Genomic DNA, 19,588 nt, shown 5'->3' on the forward strand with positions numbered 1-19,588 from the left:
GGCAGGTGGAAGGCTTATGAGAAGGAACATCACCTTCTCTAATACACACCCAACTCACTCTTTTCCCCCACAGGTTATTCACAGTACGATATGCCCCAAGGAATCCAGTTTGAAGCTCACCAGTATAGTCCAAATGCGGAGCTGGTAGGGACACAGAGTGGAAGCAAGGTAGCTCATACTAAGCAATGGCATTCACCAGCCCGGCCCAGCCCAGCCCAGCCCAGCCCAGCTGAGAAATAAGGCTATGGCAGGGTAAGATGGCTTCTGTCACTGCATCCTAGCACAGGCTGATGCAGCATCTGACTTGTCATCTGCATTTTTGTTTCCCCCATCCCAGGAGAGATTAACGCAGGTGTTTTTCCAACTCGGATTTTCCAGTGGGGACTTGAAAGGCTCACAGAGTAAATTGAATGCTAAGGTTTCAAGACACTTCCTTTCATAAAATCTGCCTCTTTACTCAGTCACCCCACAGAGGAGTGGGATGAAGAAAATGCGAAGATAATAAGAGAAAGAAGTCTTATCAATAATTTTTTTGGATTTTTTTTTCTTGGAGTAATGCCAGAGAGTCGTTTTTATAGAAGTGCTCTCTTAGGGTTTAAACTGCATGAAAAAAAAAAAAAAAAAAAAAGAGTGTTCCTCCAAATTCACTCTCAGCCTTAGGTAGCTGCTAAACCTGACAGTAATCTTAGCTAAGAAAATGAAAGGCAAATTATTGGCCCACTGAGGCTCCTGGAAGAGAGAATAGCTAGTTGGTTAAAGATTCAGAGGATGCTTCAAGTGAGCCCAGACTAAGTCTGTCTAACTTCTCAAGTAAATGAAGTGAAGAAATTTCCTCTCTTGCCTTTTTTATAAAGGTTAAATGCTGAATTGTAGTATAGAGTGGGGTCTAAAATCCATCCAAGATTACATATATGGGGACCAGTAAATGTAGGGCCGGAAAGATCAATCATACTCCAAGACTCATGATCTTCGTTTGGGCCTGGTGACACAAACAAGCAATTCTAGCATTTAAGAGGCGGAGACATGAAGATCAGGAGCTCAAGGTCCTTCTCAGTTACATGTAAACGTCAAGGCCATCCTGGGTTATATAAGAGCCTGAACACTATTTTGTTTCAACAAATAGTAACAACAAATAAGTCTTTGCTATACTGATATTTTCAAAATTAGATTCCTTGGCACACTGGGTAATGTGAGCCATCTTTGGGGGTCACAGTAAGTTGGAGTTGTGTCATAAAGCATCACATATTAGGTGGCTGCAAATAGCAGAGGTTTGTTTGATTAAATTTTGCTATCTACACGTTTAAAATGCAAGGTGGTGGCAGGTTAGGCTCCTTGGAAGTCCATTTGGGAGCAGTCTTCCTTGAGTCTTCCAGCTTCCCACAGCTTCAAGTTTTCCTCAGTTAATGAGAGCACCCTTTCAGCCTCTGACTGCATCTTTGGATGGCCTCCTTTCCTGCATGTCTGTGTCCTCATAGTGTTTGTATGTTTATGGTAGAGTCCCATCTGTAATACTAGGTAAGGAAAGAATTCCCCTTATCTTCACAACAACTCAAACTAGTGATACACTACTTTTGCTTAGGTCAGATTTTAGGATCCATAGAATAGCTTTGTGAGGAAGACTACCACTGACACATAAGTTATCACACCTACCAGTCTCTAGATAGCCACACCCAACAATGAAAGACAGGCAAGCATGTCTGGCTTAGAAACCAGATTTATGTGAGTTTTTTTTTTTAAAGGTTGCTTTCCATCTATGTGCCCTTATCATATTCAGCATCTCAGGGTATAGGTAGAGAGCTACTGATCATGGGCATTGGTCTGGAAACATCACTAAGAATATCTGAATGGCCTCACACAGCCTTTCTGTCCAATCCTATTCCCATTGAGCCTCTGAGTTAACCATATGGACAATGTCTGTGCAGCCTGTTCTCTCTCCGAGGGTCTACACAAAGTACTCTACTCCTCAGGTTTCCTGGTGTCCTTGGACTTGACAGTTCTCTTACTTAAGTGCAATGGGTAGCATGAATATACAAGATTGTCATGGTTCCCTGAGCACCAGGGATCATGGGTGTTCCTAGTTTTCCATCTGTATCACCCAATCCTGCATATTCCATTGGATAACATCTAAAAGGGGCAGTATTTATTTTTACTGACTTGCCTTCTGTCTGCTTTAGGTAATGCACATGTTTCAGTCACTCAGGAGGTATGTGATGACTTAGCTGAATGTATAGGGTGCTGTGGCTTTGAACGCACTGATAGTCTGTCTTTGCTTCATAAGAAAATGAGTAAGGGTGATGCTTTCCTGCATATTCATTCTGGGAAGGGCTCACTGTTTAGTGGACATGAAGCGGTATTTCTCAATGTAATGAACCAATAAAAAATAATTTCTTTACTTCTTTCAGCACTAATGCCAATTCATATTCTGGCTATGATTGTCTTTTCTGCTTCACCATGCACTTGGAAGGCATGTGATGTTTATTCAGCCTTGTCAGCACAACCTTGCAGATGAATATTCTGACTCTGGGAGTTGACCTTAGGGGGTTACTAGGGACAGAGATTCTGCCAACCAAGTATGGACTGAATACTCCATATCGGGTTTGCGAAATGTCAGTTACAGTATGCACTATCCCATACACACATACAAAGAAAGGGTTTAATATGATCTCTAGGTCACAATAAATTCTTTTACAAATCAGATTTTTATTTTGTTTTTATATTCAAAAATCAAATTCTGAACAAACATAAAACCCAATAAAAATTCCCCTTGGCTGCACAAACTTGAATTGCCTATTGTCTAGTAGTCACAAGTAATCATATAAGCAGTAGATGGGCACATTACATCATTACTTCTGTGTAGGAAGGATGTGATGTTTGGCTATTTAAGCAAGGTTAAATAGAGAAAAGGATATCATAAAGCAACCTAGGCATCAGGGAATTTTTACACACTCAATCTCTTAAAATAATCTGATTATCAGATATGAAATTGATAACTCAAGGGAGACCCTCCCCAGCCAGGGTCCATCAGTGCTTTCCAATAGTATTGTATATCCACTTTTTCCCAGAGGACATGGACCATTGGCATGTGGGAAAATATACAATTACATTGTGGTATTTCCAATGGGGTTTAGAGTGAGGTTTTTGCACCCTTCTGTTATTTCAATAGTTAATCCTGGGAGCAGGGAAATTATTTTGAATCTAGCATAGAAACGGTGTATTAAAGCCAACCCATAATGTTCCTGTTCATTCATAGCAAAATGGCTACAGCAAGGACAAGTCATGAAGTCCACAATAATCTCTCAAGTGTAAACTTTTAGCCAAGTTGACCCTAACACGTCTATTCTGTTTTCTAAACTGAGTTGTTTAAAGAATTTTTAAAGGTTTCAAGACATTTTCGTCTCATCAAGTTCATGAAGTAATACACCTACAAGTATGTTATATACCAATACATCTGTAGCCAAATCCTTTACATGGTACCTACACACATAACTTTCTCAGAAGCAGGCAACAATTTTATTGGAGTACTTGAAAACAGAAATAAAACGGGCCTGATTTTTTTTAACATTAAGCATTTTTTAAAAAAATAACACAAAGAAAAAGAATATGCTTTTAAAAACTTCAGAATCTATAGTTTTGAAGCTGCTATCATTTTAGCACAAGCACAGTACTGACCTTTTCAGATCAATCATAAATAATTTCTCCCAAGGGAAGTATTTCTATTGGAAATGGGGAAAAAAGTGAACTATAGCTATAACTCCTGTACTATAAATATGGACCAGTTTGGGCTCAGCACTCTTTGAGAGGGGTAGTAATAACATATGAGAGTGCAGATGAATACAGCTTAGTTTACACAGACAGAATACATGAATATATAATATACTCTACTGTTGATGCAGCTTCTAATATTATCAATACTGCTTTATACATATTTTCTTTCTTTCCTTGTATTTCTGGGATTCAAACATAGGGGTTGGCACAGGTTGAGCAAGAGGTCTTTCACTGACTTATCTCCCAAGCCCCACATTTTTTTAATACATGACAATAATCCAAAACATACTCTGAGAGACCATTCCAACAAATGAACAAAAATCAATTCTGAAAAACCCATGCTTGGGTGGAATTTAGGGTTTAGCAATTACAGTTTGCTCTCTCCCAATGATGAAAGAAACTATTAGCTATAGTTTTCACCCTAGGACTCCCTATGCCTTGCTTCCCATCTAAATATCCAGGAGGTCATCTCCACTCTCGTCACTCTCCACGGTCAGCTGTCTGGTCCACCACTTTTTAACTTCAGAGCCACAGGAAGCTGTGTCTGGCATGGGGTTCATCTTGCACACCACAGTCTTCATCGTTGTCCTTCCTCCAAACCGTAGGTTAACCGAAGATACAGAATGGCTTATTGGTTTGGGGGCTGTGAAATTGAGAAGAGTCCCATTATCAACTAGTTGGGTTTTTTTTTTTTCTAGCATGCTTCAGCCATTCCTGGAAAATAATAATACTCTAAGCAGTAGTGCTTTTGGCTCCCAAATCCTATCTCCAGATGATAAGTAAGATTTTTCCCAATAGTTTTAGTTGATTCTTTCCAATCATTCTATACATTTTGCTCAAGGGTGGCAAGTAATAGTTCTTGGGAAAATATACTGCAGGTTCTCTTTATTTTAAGGAAAGAAGAAATTACAAACAGCTACAATTTGTGTAAAATGGAAGTGTTGTAATGGTATGTATAAGCTGGTGTTCATTAGGAAAGCAAAGGAAAAGATTGGTAGTATAAGGTAAGGAGAGATGGGGTCAGAGGCAGGTGTGGAAAGCCGACCTGGTCTTGCATCCCATATGTAACCTGCAGATATGAAGTCACTGACAATTACATGTCTCTGAACCTAAATTTTCTCTTGTGTAAAATGAAGACAATGCAAATGACCTCACAGTAGTGCTGAGAGGCTTAAGGTGGGCTAATGAAATGACCTGACAAAGTGCACAGTGTGCTGCCTGGTGCCTCCTTGAAATATTCTTTTTACTTCCCCTTTGCTCCTCCCACTTAGTTTGATTCTGGTAGTTTGTCTCCGTGGTTGTCACCACTTTTGACATTGAGGTGACATAGACAAGCACAACTGTAAATGTCATCCATGTAAGTGAATACCAAGGAGGGACATTCTTCCAAGCTCATCTCTCATATCTGACCTGTAGTGTTGAACTGGCAGAGTGTGCCATGCCCTTATCACCTGTGTCCAGCCTGCTATAATATTCTGTAGCCTGTCATCTGCCTCCAGACAGATGACAGTATTTATTACAGATGACACTACCAGAGACAAGTGGCTCTTGACTTGCCACCACTTCAGTCTTCCTAAAACCTAGGTTGCAAATGTCATCTCTTGCTTATAACTCTTAAGCATCTCCCTCCTAAATGGCTATAGGATGAAGTTAAAACTCCCCAGTCTTCATTTAAGGATTTTCACACTGAGGCCCTAGCACCTACTCAATCTTGCCTTCTATCTCTCTCTCTTTTATTAATTGGATGTTTTCTTTATTTACATTTTCCCCTAGTTTCCCCTCCTGAAAATACCCTATCCCCTTCCCCCTCCCCCCTGCTCACCAACCCACTCACTCCCCCTTCCTGGCCCTGGCATTCCTCTATATTGGGGCATAGAACCTTCACAGGGCCAAGGGCCTCTCCTCCCATTGATGACCAACTAGGCCATCCTCTGCTACATATGCAGCTAGAGCCACAATTCCCTCCATGTGTTTTCTTTGATTGGTGGTTTAGTTCCAGGGAGTTCTGGGGGTACTGGTTAGTTCATATTGTTCCTCCTATGGAGCTGCAAACCCCTTCAACCTCGTATCTCTCTTAGCTTTGCTGAGACCAGACAAAAGTTATGTTTGCTCTGATCCCTACTCAGGTTCTTCCTTACTGGTGGCTTTAAGATCCATGGCACACTTTTAGCTTCAGAATGTAAATTGCTCTGCCATCTGCTTTGTGAATGGACAAGTGGCAGAAGATGTTTCAGGATCACCCAGTCTCACTTGTTTGGTACTGAAGTTGCATGTGATTAAATGAGAGAATGAAGCTCTATTTTACCATAGGCTCACATCTCAACAGAGAGGAGACTGGACTGTGTGTAGAATTGTTCTTCCCCCATTGTTCAGTGTCCCTTCATAAGGTCATCCAGGTCTTCTGGTACTTCCCATTCCTTCAGAAGAAAACTCTCTTACTAAATCAGTGTAATGTGGAAAATGTATAGACTTGTGAGGGTTTAATGAAGAAAGCCGGGTCATACCCTGGAGTAGTGACTGGGATACAGTGGTCATTGCTACATGAAGGTTTTTCACCACCACTGCTCATGTCAGAGTGGTGATACACAGCATGCTTGGAATAAAGTGGGACCTGAGCCTTTTCTGAGAACTCCATGGCATTTCTGAAGATCATATCTACCCATTCCTTCTTAGATACGTTTTGCCCATATTTGAAATGCCTTGACTGTACCCAGGAAGCCCTTGGAAACCTCTTCCTCCTCTCTTTCTGGATCTTGGCTGTAACCGCTCATTTTGTTAACAGGTGCCGTCTTCTCAGCGATGGCAGCTGCAAATGAGGGCCAATATAGTTATGTTTAGAGAAGTTACTTTGAGGAGAATGTTTCTGATAAGGGAATACATTTCATTGTTTCCCCTGTCTATAATAATCAGATACACACCCTGTTTCGGTCTGAAATGTTCCCCAGAGGCCCAGGTATTGGAGGCTTGGTCCCAACTTGTGCTTTTGGGAAGTAGTAGAATGTTTAATAGGTGGCAACTAGTAGGAGATCTCGGGGTCATTGGGATCATGCCCTTGAAGAAAATTGTGGGATGCCAATCTTTTTCTCTTTGTTTCCTGATGTGGTAAGGTAAGTTGCTTTCTCATCATACATTCTCACTATACACTACAGCCTTATCACAGCCCAGTAGCAACAGACCAACTGACTGTGGGCTGAAACCTCCAACAAATAAGCCAATAAACCTTTCTTCCTCTTAAATGGATTTTCAAAGTTATAAATTAGTGTAACAGAAAGCTGACTAATTCAGATTTTTACATATTAATTAAAATCTAAGACCCAAAGTAAAGAGAGTAAATTCCTCTTAAATGTCCCCAACAGGTAGAGAAATGATTGATGTACCTACCTGAGGGCAGACGCCATTGCCCAATCTTCCTTTGGGGTTTTCCAGTATCTGCTGCATCCTGTCGGCTTCCTCCTCTGTCTGACAGAGTAGGGCTTAAGAGCTGCTGCTGACTGCTTGTCTACATGGAAGAAGTATTAGTCATTGTGGGTCTTTCTCTTAAAAATACACATATTTAATTGGTCACAAATATTTGTACAAATTTGTGGGGTTTTGAAAAATGATCGTATAGAACAGTTTGGGCTCTTTCTTAATTTTCCTCCCTCACAGCTCTCTAGGTAGTATCTTTCTCGACCATTCCATTAGAGTGTCCATCCTTCACTTCCTTCAAGCCTGAGGATTTCACTGATTCCTTAAACTTGGCTGGAACATTAGGCAAGGAGAATGGCACTATAGGGAGAGACAGGATGTCAGGGACAGGATGTTTTGTGGACATGGACTTTTGCCAGCTTAAAGGTCAGAACCAGGAGCTCCAGAAGATGCATCTTGGTGGACAGAGCTCTATGATATGCCCTGGGGAAGCCCAAACCCAGGACTAGCTGATGCTGAGGATTGCAAGGCAGTTTGCCCCCATCTCTAATTCAACTCTCTCTTAACCATAGTCATCATATTTTTTAGATTTACTTTATTTGTGTGTGTGTGTGTGTGTGTGTGTGTGTACAAAAGTGTGTGCCATACATGTACAGTTACCCACAAGGACCAGAAGAGGGTATTGGATGCCATGTATCTAGAGCTATGGGTGGTTGTGAGCTGTCAGATGTGGGTGCTGGTAATGGCACTTGGGTCCTCTGGAATAGCTGGTGTCTCTTCAACCCCTCACTGTCCTGGTTTTTACACCATATTAGGCGTTTCCCTCCACTTGATTTTTGGACTACCTTTTTGAGAGTTCTGGAATCATTACATCCCCTCAATCATTGGTCCTGTCTCAGTGTCTGCCTAAACCTGATCTGGCTCTTCCTTGTAAAGCACTTCCAGATATCCTGGGGTCAGACCTGTAGCAGGATGACTGTAGATCTTTTGGCCTCTTTTGCTGAATTCTCCCATAGAAGTCTATAGAAGGAGGCAAGTGATTCCTGGTTTCTTGCTGGGAGCATCAAACCACAGAAAACTGTACCATGGCACAACAGGTCCTTTTGCAGCCTCTACTGGGCCATGGAGTCCTACTCTTCATTTTGTTCCTTTCCCCTGAGTATGTTTCTTTGCATGATGAACTATGTGCAGCTGGAGGCACTGCACAGTGTGTTGGATGGACTCCATGTGATTAGCATCAAATCACCATTGCAGCCACATAAAGGGGCAGGTCTTCCCTGCCAGCTGCTTCTCATAAGCACAGGGCTCTCCCAGATGCTGGAAATTCTGGCTTTTTGTTTGTTTGTTGAGTAGGCATTTAGAATAACTGAAAATGAACCTAGCTGTGTTTTAATAGACAGAAGATCCTCAAATAACATTTCTGAGTTCTATATGCTCCTCACTGCCCAACTAAGAAAAGATAAATGGATAAATGCATTCATTTGGTCCATCACAGAATGTTGAAAGCCAAGTGCCTACATTTCCCTAAGTTTACTAAAAATTTCTATGATGTACTGAGGGGGGAATATTTAGGCCTTCATGATAATCATGATTTTTTAAAGCATATAACATTTATATGCTCAAGTTCAGCTTTTATGATAACATTAAACTTTTAGATAAAAGAAACAAGCAAAAACCACTCAGGATGTGAACCATTTCTAGTATATGAATTCTGTAGTTTGAATCTTGACTGGCCCATAAGTTGAAGGCTTTGTTTCCAGCCTAAGACACTAAATGGGTGAAGACTGTCCTTAAAGAGGATATTGAGGACCCATCCGCTCTTGCTCCCTGGCCATCACACAGAAATAAACACCAAACACTGACACCATTGCATACACTAGCAAGATTTTGCTGAAAGGACCCTGATATAGCTGTCTCTTGTGATGCTATCCTTGGGCCTAGCAAACACAGAAGTGGATGCTCACAGTCAGCTATTGGATGAATCACAGGGCCCCCAATGGAGGAGCTAGAGAAAGTACCCAAGGAGCTAAAGGGGTCTGCAACCCTATAGGTGGAACAACAATATGAACTAAACCAGTACCCCCCCCCCCACCCCCGTGTCTCTAGCTGCATATGTATCAGAAGATGGCCTAGTCAGCCATCAGTGGAAAGAGAGGCCCATTGGTCTTGCAAACTTTATATGCCTCAGTACAGGGGAACGCCAGGGCCAAGAAGTGGAAGTGGGGGGGGGGAGTGGGGGGAAGGGCATAGGGGACTTTTGGGATAGCATTAGAAATGTAAATGAAGAAAATACCTAAAAAAAGAAATAAAAAATTTATGAATATACACATTCTCATTATTTTTGGTTCTTTTGCAACAAAAGGTCATGTGAGAAATTCTGTTACTTGATTTGAAGTGTCTCTGTGACCAGTATCAACTCCCACAGAACATCATTGGGGTAAGGGTGACTTATCCTACCTCAGGTTGCATACTGTGGTCCTGGCTGTTGGCGTTGCTGTCCTCACTTGGCTGGGTGGTCTCAATGCTGGGAGGATTCAGGAATAGCCGGCTCCGCTCTTGCTCCTGGCTCTCTCTCAGGCTGTGGATGATGCTGCACGACTGCTGTTGTTTCTATGGAAAATTCTGTGCTTTCATAAGGGGGAAAATGTGCCCACCTCTTTACCCCATTCCCACCAAGTCACAGTTTCTTCTTCCCTCTTTGAAGACCTATGATTTTGCTGTCCTCTTAGGAAATTCCAAGTAAGGTTCTTGAACTAGTTTTGAGGATATTAGATTGATATACAAGTCTTAAAGATTAGAAGCATCCCCATCTTTTTCATTTGTATAACATTTGGATTTTTTTATGCTCATCCATACTAGTTTATATATTATTCAAAACTTACTAATGTGGGTGTTTTATTTTTTTTTCTTTTATTTACTCTAGGCTCATTTAATCAATGCAAGTCCCCTCCCACTCTACACTTTCCTGAAAACCCTAAGCACCAGAAGGTCTTGAGTAGATGAGGAGGAAACTTTGAACTCTTTGTTCTGAACTTTGTAGGCCAGACTGGTAGGTCAGTTCAAAAGCAGCCTCTTTTTCCTGGCCAGGGCCTTCTTAACATCTGATCAGAACATTTGTGATTAATGGAACAAGAGTTAAAATGGCCATGTTTTGATTAGGTTGCAGTGAGAAGCTAACTTTGCTCTAGGAGGCTGGGCTGGAGTATTTAGTTTCTTTGGGAACTTTTTTCTCTAACAGAAATGCTTATTTTTGTAGTGGGTGTTGTTGTTTTGAAGACCAGGATCAAACAAATCTTACATAACATTAATTGCATTGCAGGAAGTATATACTGAGTTATGTGCCTTTCTTCTCTGTACGTGAAGTATGAGTCACAAGCATTTATAAATGTTAATTACCTAATAGAAGTACTCACTGGAAACACAGTATATGCTAATGGAGTACATATTCATTAATATGTGAGAGCCTCATACAAACTTACAGTTCAGAAGGCAGCAGGCACATCATTAAAATTCCATGAGAGGTAGTCTTTAGAGACCCAACAATATGATAAACCATATGTTAAAACTTTTAGTAGCAATTTAAAAGTGGCTTTGTAAACTTCATCTCTGTAGATATTTTTGGGATTTCATACCATTGAGTTTAATAAGTGGAGATTATAAATATTTTAATAACCATAAATTGCTTTTTAATCCTTCATTTTTATACAATTTGATTCAATTGGAATGTGTGGTGGAGCCTGCTGAGGAGAATGAGCTGACGCTGGAACAGTTAAGGCTGCATCAGAATCTGACACTGTACATGGATAAAGAAGGTAGTCCTGGACTATATAAAATGTGAAAAGTGGGATGAGCACAGGCATGCATTTACCTTCTTCATTTCCTGATTGTGGATATGATGTGAATACATAACACATATCATGTGATTAAACTCCTGCCATCTTGACATACCCTCCATAATGGACTGTGTACACTAGAACTGTGATCCAGAGTTAGCCTTTCTCTTTTAAGTCAGAGGTTCTCCCCCACCCCCCACCCCCCACAGCAACAGGAATGGAAACCCAGCCCTTGTGCTTGTGGTTCACTCACAGCCCGGATGCGTTTCAAGCACTTCTTCAGCCACATGCGAATAGTCTGCTTAGCCACCTCCTCCTCTATGGTGTATTCTAGCTGCTCCCTTGCCAGCAGCTCCTCTAGCTGCAGGCTTTTTCTGATGTCTACAGAGCGATAGGAGAGCATGCTGGAAGATGGAAACAACAGCAACCACCAGTCAGACTCATCTGGTGTTTAGACCCTTGAGTGTTTCAAAATGCAGAGAATACATCTTTCCAGACAATCAGTGTAGGATTTGATGTCACTCACATCTGGGTAAGGAGCTGGTTATGTTACCTCTGGATCTCCCTATCTTCTCTTCTATAAATACTGAGATCAGTTTTGGTGCCCACCTCATTGAATAACCTGACAAGTTAATATCACTGAGATACTTAGAACAGTGACTGCATCTAAGCTCTTAAGCTCCTATGCTGCAGAAGACCCATGCTAAGTGGTCTTGACTGCTCTAGCTATCAAGTACATACTTTGGAATGTTCTGTGCATAAAGAAGAATATTCCTTCCACTACTTCCTCCTTGTTGGCTCTAATTGGTGATGGTCAATATACTTGCCTGTGAGTTATGCATGTTCTATTTTACTTTCCTCCCTATTTCATTTTTCCCTTTGCACTCTCCTAATTAGTTTCAGATGATGCAAAGCAAGAGCTAAACTCTCTTGGTTCAAAGGTCCAGACAGTGTTAAATAAAACTGACACCTTGGTGCAGAAAAAGAAAGTCAGGTAATTCCTAGGAAGGACTGACTGGTCTATTACAAAGAGGAATACTGAATTATATGGTAGTACTGTACACTCTAGTTTAGCCTCAGCACTCTGGACTCTCATACAGTCTCTACTTTGAACTTGAGGTCACCATTAGAGCTCAATTCATAGCACAGTGACCATATGATACTGCATCATTGGCTTTCACTTCTTTGCTAAGTGTCCTCCTATTGCAGAATAAAATCTGAACTCTTTTATAAAATGCTTCTAAGTCCTCCAGACTCATCAGGAATTCCATTATTATGTAACTTCTGTGAGAAAAGAGGGCCAACATCACCATAAGTGACTTTGCCTGGGTACCTTGTGATCAGATGCACCACTATGCTCCAGAGGTCAAATTCTGATTATTACTATCAACAGTAGGTCTGGGTGCCTCATGGTCAACCTAAAAACACTGCACCACTACGAAGAAAGATAAACATTCTGAGAGGCATGGCATTCTTTCTCACTCATACATAATCTTGCCCCATCTTTCTGTGCTCCTTAGCTTACTCATGGACAAAATGATATCCAAAGGAAAAATGGGCAACTTTACCAAATTTCTCCCAGACCCTTCCTTTGCTGCTCTGACCTTTTTTCTTCTCTTAGCCACAAGTGGAGTTTATCTACCTGAATGATCCCCCAAATTTGTGGCAATAACTAACATTTACTATGCCAGGTACATGCAGCATGAGTATAGCTATAGCCAGTCAAAGGTTCTAGCAATTTCTATGTCACAAGTCCCTCCTGCAGGAAACATTGAGAAGGACTTTTTACAATAATGATTTACATGCTACTATGAAGGAGATAACTATAGTGAAATACTCTTTTAATTAATTTCTTTGATATGGGGCATACATTCTTCTCTTGGCCCATTAAATAATATGCAGCCGATGTCAAATGACATTATACCCTGACAGGGCTTGTGGAGCATAAATGATATTTTAAAATTTCTATCAAGAGCTTCAAGTTGTGACCTCTTGTGTAGAGTTCACTGCAAATCTAGTTAAGATGAGGATAATTGAAAATATTAATTGAAGATAACTGGTTGCAAGCAGCCACCGGATAACTCAGGAAAGGGTTGGAACAGATTCTTCCTCAGAACTTCACAAGAATCAACCCTAATCTTAACTTCAGGTTTCTTACTTCTGGAACCATGAGCTTCTTCTGCTGTTGGGACTTCAATACAGTGTCTCTAAGAAGCTAATGCAAATGTCCTTCAGAATGACTGAGTTGGAGCCTATATCTTGTCTTGTACTCATAAAACACCCAGAAAATGGAGTGTTTTAAGCAACAGGGGCAATTATCATAAAGAAAATGGGGCAGATTCTTCAAAACTCACCTGCAAGAGATCTGGATTTTAGCTTCACATTGTCCATGGAACCAAGTGACCCTAAGCAAGTCACTTAACTCTTGTAGGACCACAACCCTCATCCGGAAACTAAGAGACAGAACCATGCTCTCCATGTCTTCTCTATTCCTTCTGCGATGGCAGATGGCAGACCACTGCTTTCTATCCTTGTCTGAGGAAGTGGTCAGACATGATCATTATGGGACAGTGAGAAAGACTAACTACTTCATGCCTAGAAAGTGTGCCCTTGCATTATAACCATGCCAGTATGGCAACTCAGGTTTTGAAATCCTTGTTAACAGAATTCATGGGCTTCTGTGTGTCACACCTTTCATTTCTGGCCTCGTTGAATCTCTGTGACACTGGGCTGTGGAACTAGCTTTATACCTTAAGACATCATGGAAGGTGACATCACCACCATTGTGCAGCCTCTCCATCTCATAGCACATATGCTTAAACAGGAGCTTGTCTTTATCAAGATCCACTTCCAGCCTCCCACGCAGCAGCCGTAGCAGGAACTTCACTCGGAAAGTGGGGATCACACCCTGTGTGGGACAGCACAAGGGCCAGCAAATAAGTCATAAGCAGGCATCTACAGAAAGAGAGAGACAGACAGAGAGAGAGAGAGAGAGAGGGAGAGAGAGAGAGAGAGAGACAGAGAGACAGAGAGAGACAGAGAGAGAGAAGAAGAAGAAGAAGAAGGAGGAGGAGGAGGAGGAGGAGAAGGAGAAGAAGAAGAAAGAAGAGAAAGAAAGAAGAAAGAAAGGAAGGAAGGAGGAAGAAAGGAAGGAAGGAGGAAGAAAGGAAGGTTATGGGATGGATCCCCAAGTGGGGCAGTCTCTGGATGACCATCCTTTCGTCTTAGCTCCAAACTTTGTCTCTACAACACCTTCCATGGATATTTTATTCCCTATTCTAGGGAGGAATAAAGTATCCACACGTTGGTTCTTTCAGGCTTATAATCCAAACACCAAGGAGAGAGAGGCAAGGGATCACCAGCATAAATAGTACCAGACAGGAAGAATCTCACTGTTCTCTTTGAAAGCTGGGCAGAATAATATGTGTGAAGCATATGATGTGAAGTACTAAGCAGTAACTTTCTGTTGCTCTCATCCTGTGGGTTATCATAATATTGACTCCAGAGGTAGGGAGAGTGAGCAACATTCATGTAGCTTTCTCTGGAATCAGCCCTTACTAATTACACTCAGTAGTCTACCCACCTCTCCACATGCACCGTGAATATCATTCTACAAGTAGGCAATGCATATCTATGTAACTTTCCTCACTTAATCTGGGTCTTAGACTTAGCATTTGTTATTTTGCTTCCATTGAAAGGTAGTTTCATTGTAAGTCTCCTCAATGATTAGATTAACTTAGATGAGACAGTGAGGACTCAGCTTTGCTCTCTTCCTGGGGTAAAACACATCTGGACATTGAAACTATAAAAGGTATCACTGTATTCCATGTAACACAGCCTAACAGGCCAACTCTGACTATATCTTTGAATGGACCTGGTAGTCTAAGGCTTCTTGCTAGTTATTAGCATCTCAGTGTTAATTAGGGTGCAGTCTTTCCTGTACATATCATGTGAAATCAAGTTCCTGTGGGTAAGAGTCACAGAGACAAATATAGATCTAGATGAGACAAAAGAACTAGGCCATGTATCCCTGTCCTCCACAAGTTACTATCTCAGAAGTTCAGAAGCGACTGCAGCCCAGTTTGAGGACAGAGAGTACTAACAAAGACAGAGAGTAAAACAGCGAAGAGACATCCCTGTGTCTTGCAGACCCTGGGTTACAACCACACCACACCTTCCAGATCCTTACATACCTCAAATGTGCTAACTCCTTGTCTCTATACTAAACTTGTGCTGAACTATTTTTGGATCTTCTTAGGTGTATCTCTATATAGCTGAACTTTCCTTGTTTCTTGATGTGAGCACAATAATCACCTCTTTACCTACACCTTCATGACCATTTTAGCTAAGGGTCCACTTCAAGCCCATCCACACTCTATCATCTTCAATATGCTCATAACTTCTGGAACTCATAGAAGTTTAATATCCCCTACCAAAATGTTAGGATCATAAGTGTTTCAAACGTTGGATTTTATGGACTTTGGAATATTTGCATTCCTACAATGAGTGATAATGTGGACAAGATATAAGTTTAAACATAAAATTTATTCATGTGTTTTTTAATCTTTTTGTTGTTGTTTTGAGACAGGGTTTCTCTGTGTAGCCCTGGCTGTCCTGGAACTCACTGGGTAGACCACGCTGGCCTTGAAATCAGAAATCCACCTGCCTCTGCCTCTCGAGTGCTGGGATTAAAGGCGTGTGCCACCACACCCAGTGCTTTTTAATCTTTTTAGAACAAGTTCTTGAGTATTCCAGGCTGACATTAAACTTAATGCTGTCAAACTCCTGAGCCTCCTACTTCTGCCTCCCATGTAGTAGGATTAGTGGCAGGTGCCATTCATTCACTTTTCACATATCTTACACACATATCCCAGAAGTCATTTTATACAATATTTTTAGCATGTCTGGGTTTTGACTGTGACTTGACACACAAAATCTGGTGTGACTTTCTCCATTTGTAGTGTTGTGTTGGTACTAAAAAGAATTCAAAGTCTGGAATTAATTTGGATTAGGGATTCTAACCATTGTCATTAGTCTAACCATTTCACCTTTAAGGGGTCACCTCTTCCTTTAAAATATAAGCTCTGTGGCCATAGGAACCTTGCCACTTGAGAATTGCTTTACCTCAGTGCCTAGATCAAGTTAAGCTTTGGGAAGATAAAGATGAGTAAGAGGTCAAAGAAGAGAGGAAGAAGGGAGGAACATGCAGGATGGTAAGGAGGAGGAAGAAAGTGGAAAGGAAAGGAGGTAGCTGAGAACAAGAAACTTGCCTCTGCTTTGGCTAATTCTAGGAAGTATTGGGTAATCTTATGGTTAAGACCTTTACATACTAACTTAGAAGTAGTTTAGAATAACCAGGTCTCCATGTAATTAATTAATTTTTAGTGGTGCCAGGCATTGAACCCAAGGCTTTCTACATGCTCAGCAAACACTTAACCACTGAGATACACCACAGACATCACTTGTAATCCCTGTGTGTGGTTCATCTAGATGACTGCTTAAAGTTGCGGCGATAGTAAGTCTGTAGCAGGCTTTCCCTCTGGGAGCTGCAATTCCCCTCCTTCTACTTGAGCCCAAGGCAGATACCCTTGAAAAATCCTTAATTTTCTTCCCTTGCTGACCTTTTGAAAGTCTAAAGACCAGGCTCTTCATTGTTGGAAAGGACACGAGGAGAGACTACTCTGTCCCCCGGTCATTGCATACACACCTGGCACTGCAAAGCAACAGTGACAGCTCCAAATTTAGTCTATGCCAATTCTCAGATTCAAGATACTTGAAATGTATCATTTGTTCTCTTTGAGATTGAGCAGGTAAACAATGGCCCACTCCCCTCCTACCCCTAGGTTGAGGAAGATCTTGAATATCCAACTCTCTGCTTCCATTTTCCAAGTGCTGGGAGTACAGTGATGTACCACAACACCTAGTTTTATGTGGTGTTGGGGATCAAACCCAGAATCCTTGGGTTTGCATGCTTTGTTAGCAAATAAGCCACACCCACAGTTCCTACCTCTCTTTTATCATCTACCATGTTCCATATGATTTGAAAATGGCGAAGATCATTGTAACTCAAAAGCTGGTCCTCTTCAGTGGAATAAAACAAAGAGAAATTCTCCACAATTATGGCTAGGGAAAAAAATCAGATGTTAGACAAATATGCTAATCTGTCATTTTTTAGAAAAAGTAAAACATCTATTATAAATAATAAATGTTATCACTCACATTATAAAGCCAATTTTTCAAAGTGCTTTTAGTACAGTTTCCAAGCTGGCATGTCTCTCACTTGAACTAAGCTATTTATTCATCACTTGCCTTTCCAAAACATGAGGGTCATGGGCTCAAAGGCACTCTAGTTAGACATTCATGCCAGCTGGCTCCTACTCTTACTTCAGACTTCCAGGGCATTTTTAAGGTCATATTGGGCCTGGATGTCCCCGCAGCTGGGTGAACAAAATATATCTTTAAAAACCAAACTGATGTTTCAAGGCTGTGAAAGTAGCCCTCCCTGATTTGTGTTCAGCTCAATCCATGGGAAGAGCTCTTTGGGAATTAATGAGCATAATAAATAGGACAATTCTTGAAACTGCAATCAACTGCCATTTCCATGCCTTTCAAAGGTCTTTTCAGCTCCTGGGTTGAGAGGCAACAATTTATAATTAATGCCATGAAACACCCGCCCCAAGCAATCCAGGATAATTACTTGAAAATTGTACATAATTATCCAAGTACCTGAGTTTGAAGAGATGGAAAAAATAATTCCATGAACATCTCTTACCTACAAGCAGATTCAGCATGATGTAGGCAATGATGACATAGAATGAGCAGAAGTACATAAGTGCCCCTGCATAATTGCCACAGTCTGTTGCCCAGTATGTAAATTCATCTGGAGTACAAAATGGAGGTTGAACCTGTGGGCCAGTGGGAGACATGGAGGGCATTGAGGGGAGGGAAGGGCACAGATTTCTTCTGACTGTAGTGCTCAATGAATATATTATTGACAGTACGGGATGTAGTTAATTTAAAGCCATCAAGCAAAAGCCATACATGTCGGACATACACATCATTTGCAGCAGAACTCCACAAGAGTATTTCATCATGCTATATAAGCTTTTGGTATTGTAGATGACCCAATTAAATTGCCATTGATAGAAGCAAAATGCAAGTGAACAAGTTGCCTCTGGGACATAAGCTTAACATCCCACCAACAGACTCTGGGGTCAAACTTTATGAAGTCAAATAAAGAGAAACTTTAATATTTTTTAAAATTTAAGCAATGGATTAATTTGTATGGAGTAGATTATACATACCAAATTCACATTCAGGTTGTGTAAGGACTAGTCCCCAGTCTGAGGCACCAAATGAGATGTTACAGAAATGTATAAGGTTCAGATTATATAAAGTGTGTGCATTCCATGGGACTCATTAAAATTCAAATCTGTCTGTGATACTCTCCTGGTTTCTTTCAACCAGATAACTAGCTTTGTCTTCTGGATTCCCACACACTTTTCTGAGAGCCTATATAGGATTTATTTAATTCTGCCTTGGGCTATACCTGATTGGATAAATTTGGTTTCCACTTTTCATGTTTAAAATTCTCTAGACTCTACTATGTGGTATATCTGTGCCAAGTGATAGACTAACAATAAAGACGTACTCCTGTTCTCTGACAGCTGACAACAGTTTAACATCACAGTTTCCAGCACAAGAGGTATTAATTCCATACGGTAATTTAAATTTAATTCATATTAATTAAGATTAAGTAAAAATAAATGAAATATAAAGCAGTTTTTCTGATGCACTAGTCACACTTTAGTAGTTCAATACTGAGTTGCATGTGGACAGTACATGCTCCCTCATAGAATGTTTATAGAGCATCATTGGTGTCTATGATCTGAGAGGAAGGAGAAAGAAATAAGGTTGACTCTACAACTCTCTAGAACTAGTACACATGTCCAAACAAGAAATGTAGAGACCTGTAGAACATATAACCCACGGTTTTAAGTGTGGGCAAAAATGCCTAAAGAAGCAAGCATTAACACCATGACCCAAGGATGATATAGATGTACTGGAAAGAAAGCAGGATACCAAAGGGAAGAATGGCTCAGACTACATGACATATGTGCCTTGTGGAACCTTTAGACCTGTAGAAGGCCTTGTACATGGCCCAGGACAAACCAGGGATTGAGTGTTCAATGAGTGCATTAAATAAATGTCCTTATTTTGATTGCTAAGCTATGAAGGATAAGCAGGAAAGAAAAGTGCTCATTTTAAAATATGAGCATAATAGTTTAAGTTATGTTAAGTGAATATTTTATTCTTTCTATTTATATCTTGTAATGTTCAAAGTGCAACTTATGGACTAGACAGGAAGAATATTTCCTTTAATATAAGTCTTGATGTTAACAAGATTACCATTGGCGTGTGCACATGAGTGTATGGTGAGGCACTAACAATAATAAGGGAATATTTACCATACAATCATGCATAATCTTGTTCCAGTCTTCACCTGTGACAATTCGAAACAATACAGTAATGGCTTTGCCAGCTGAGGAAAAATTGGCATGCCTAATTTAAGAAAAGAAAAC

General features: G+C 40.7%; 1 protein-coding gene across 6 annotated transcripts in view; it reads right to left on the reverse strand.

Moving 5' to 3' along the window:
- Positions 1-1,724: 1,724 nt before the first annotated feature.
- Positions 1,725-19,588, reverse strand: part of Nalcn (sodium leak channel, non-selective) — a 351,653-nt gene continuing 333,789 nt past the window's right edge. For 4 of the 6 annotated variants that reach the window (XM_011245094.3, XM_030247866.1, XM_017316063.2 and 1 more), the window contains 9 exons: positions 19,475-19,568; positions 17,779-17,911; positions 17,014-17,129; positions 13,757-13,914; positions 11,260-11,410; positions 9,631-9,783; positions 7,147-7,264; positions 6,476-6,571; positions 1,725-4,408 (listed from right to left, as the gene is read on the reverse strand). In XM_011245094.3, coding sequence (XP_011243396.1) covers positions 4,215-4,408; positions 6,476-6,571; positions 7,147-7,264; positions 9,631-9,783; positions 11,260-11,410; positions 13,757-13,914; positions 17,014-17,129; positions 17,779-17,911; positions 19,475-19,568 — 1,213 coding nt within the window. In that variant the 3' untranslated portion in view covers positions 1,725-4,214. The remainder of the gene's footprint in view (positions 4,409-6,475; positions 6,572-7,146; positions 7,265-9,630; positions 9,784-11,259; positions 11,411-13,756; positions 13,915-17,013; positions 17,130-17,778; positions 17,912-19,474; positions 19,569-19,588) is intronic. The other 2 variants (XM_017316064.2, NM_177393.4) reach the window with 2 other exon arrangements.

The sequence above is a fragment of the Mus musculus genome, chromosome 14 (assembly GCF_000001635.26).
Source record: "Mus musculus strain C57BL/6J chromosome 14, GRCm38.p6 C57BL/6J".
Classification (NCBI taxonomy): Eukaryota; Metazoa; Chordata; class Mammalia; order Rodentia; family Muridae; genus Mus; species Mus musculus.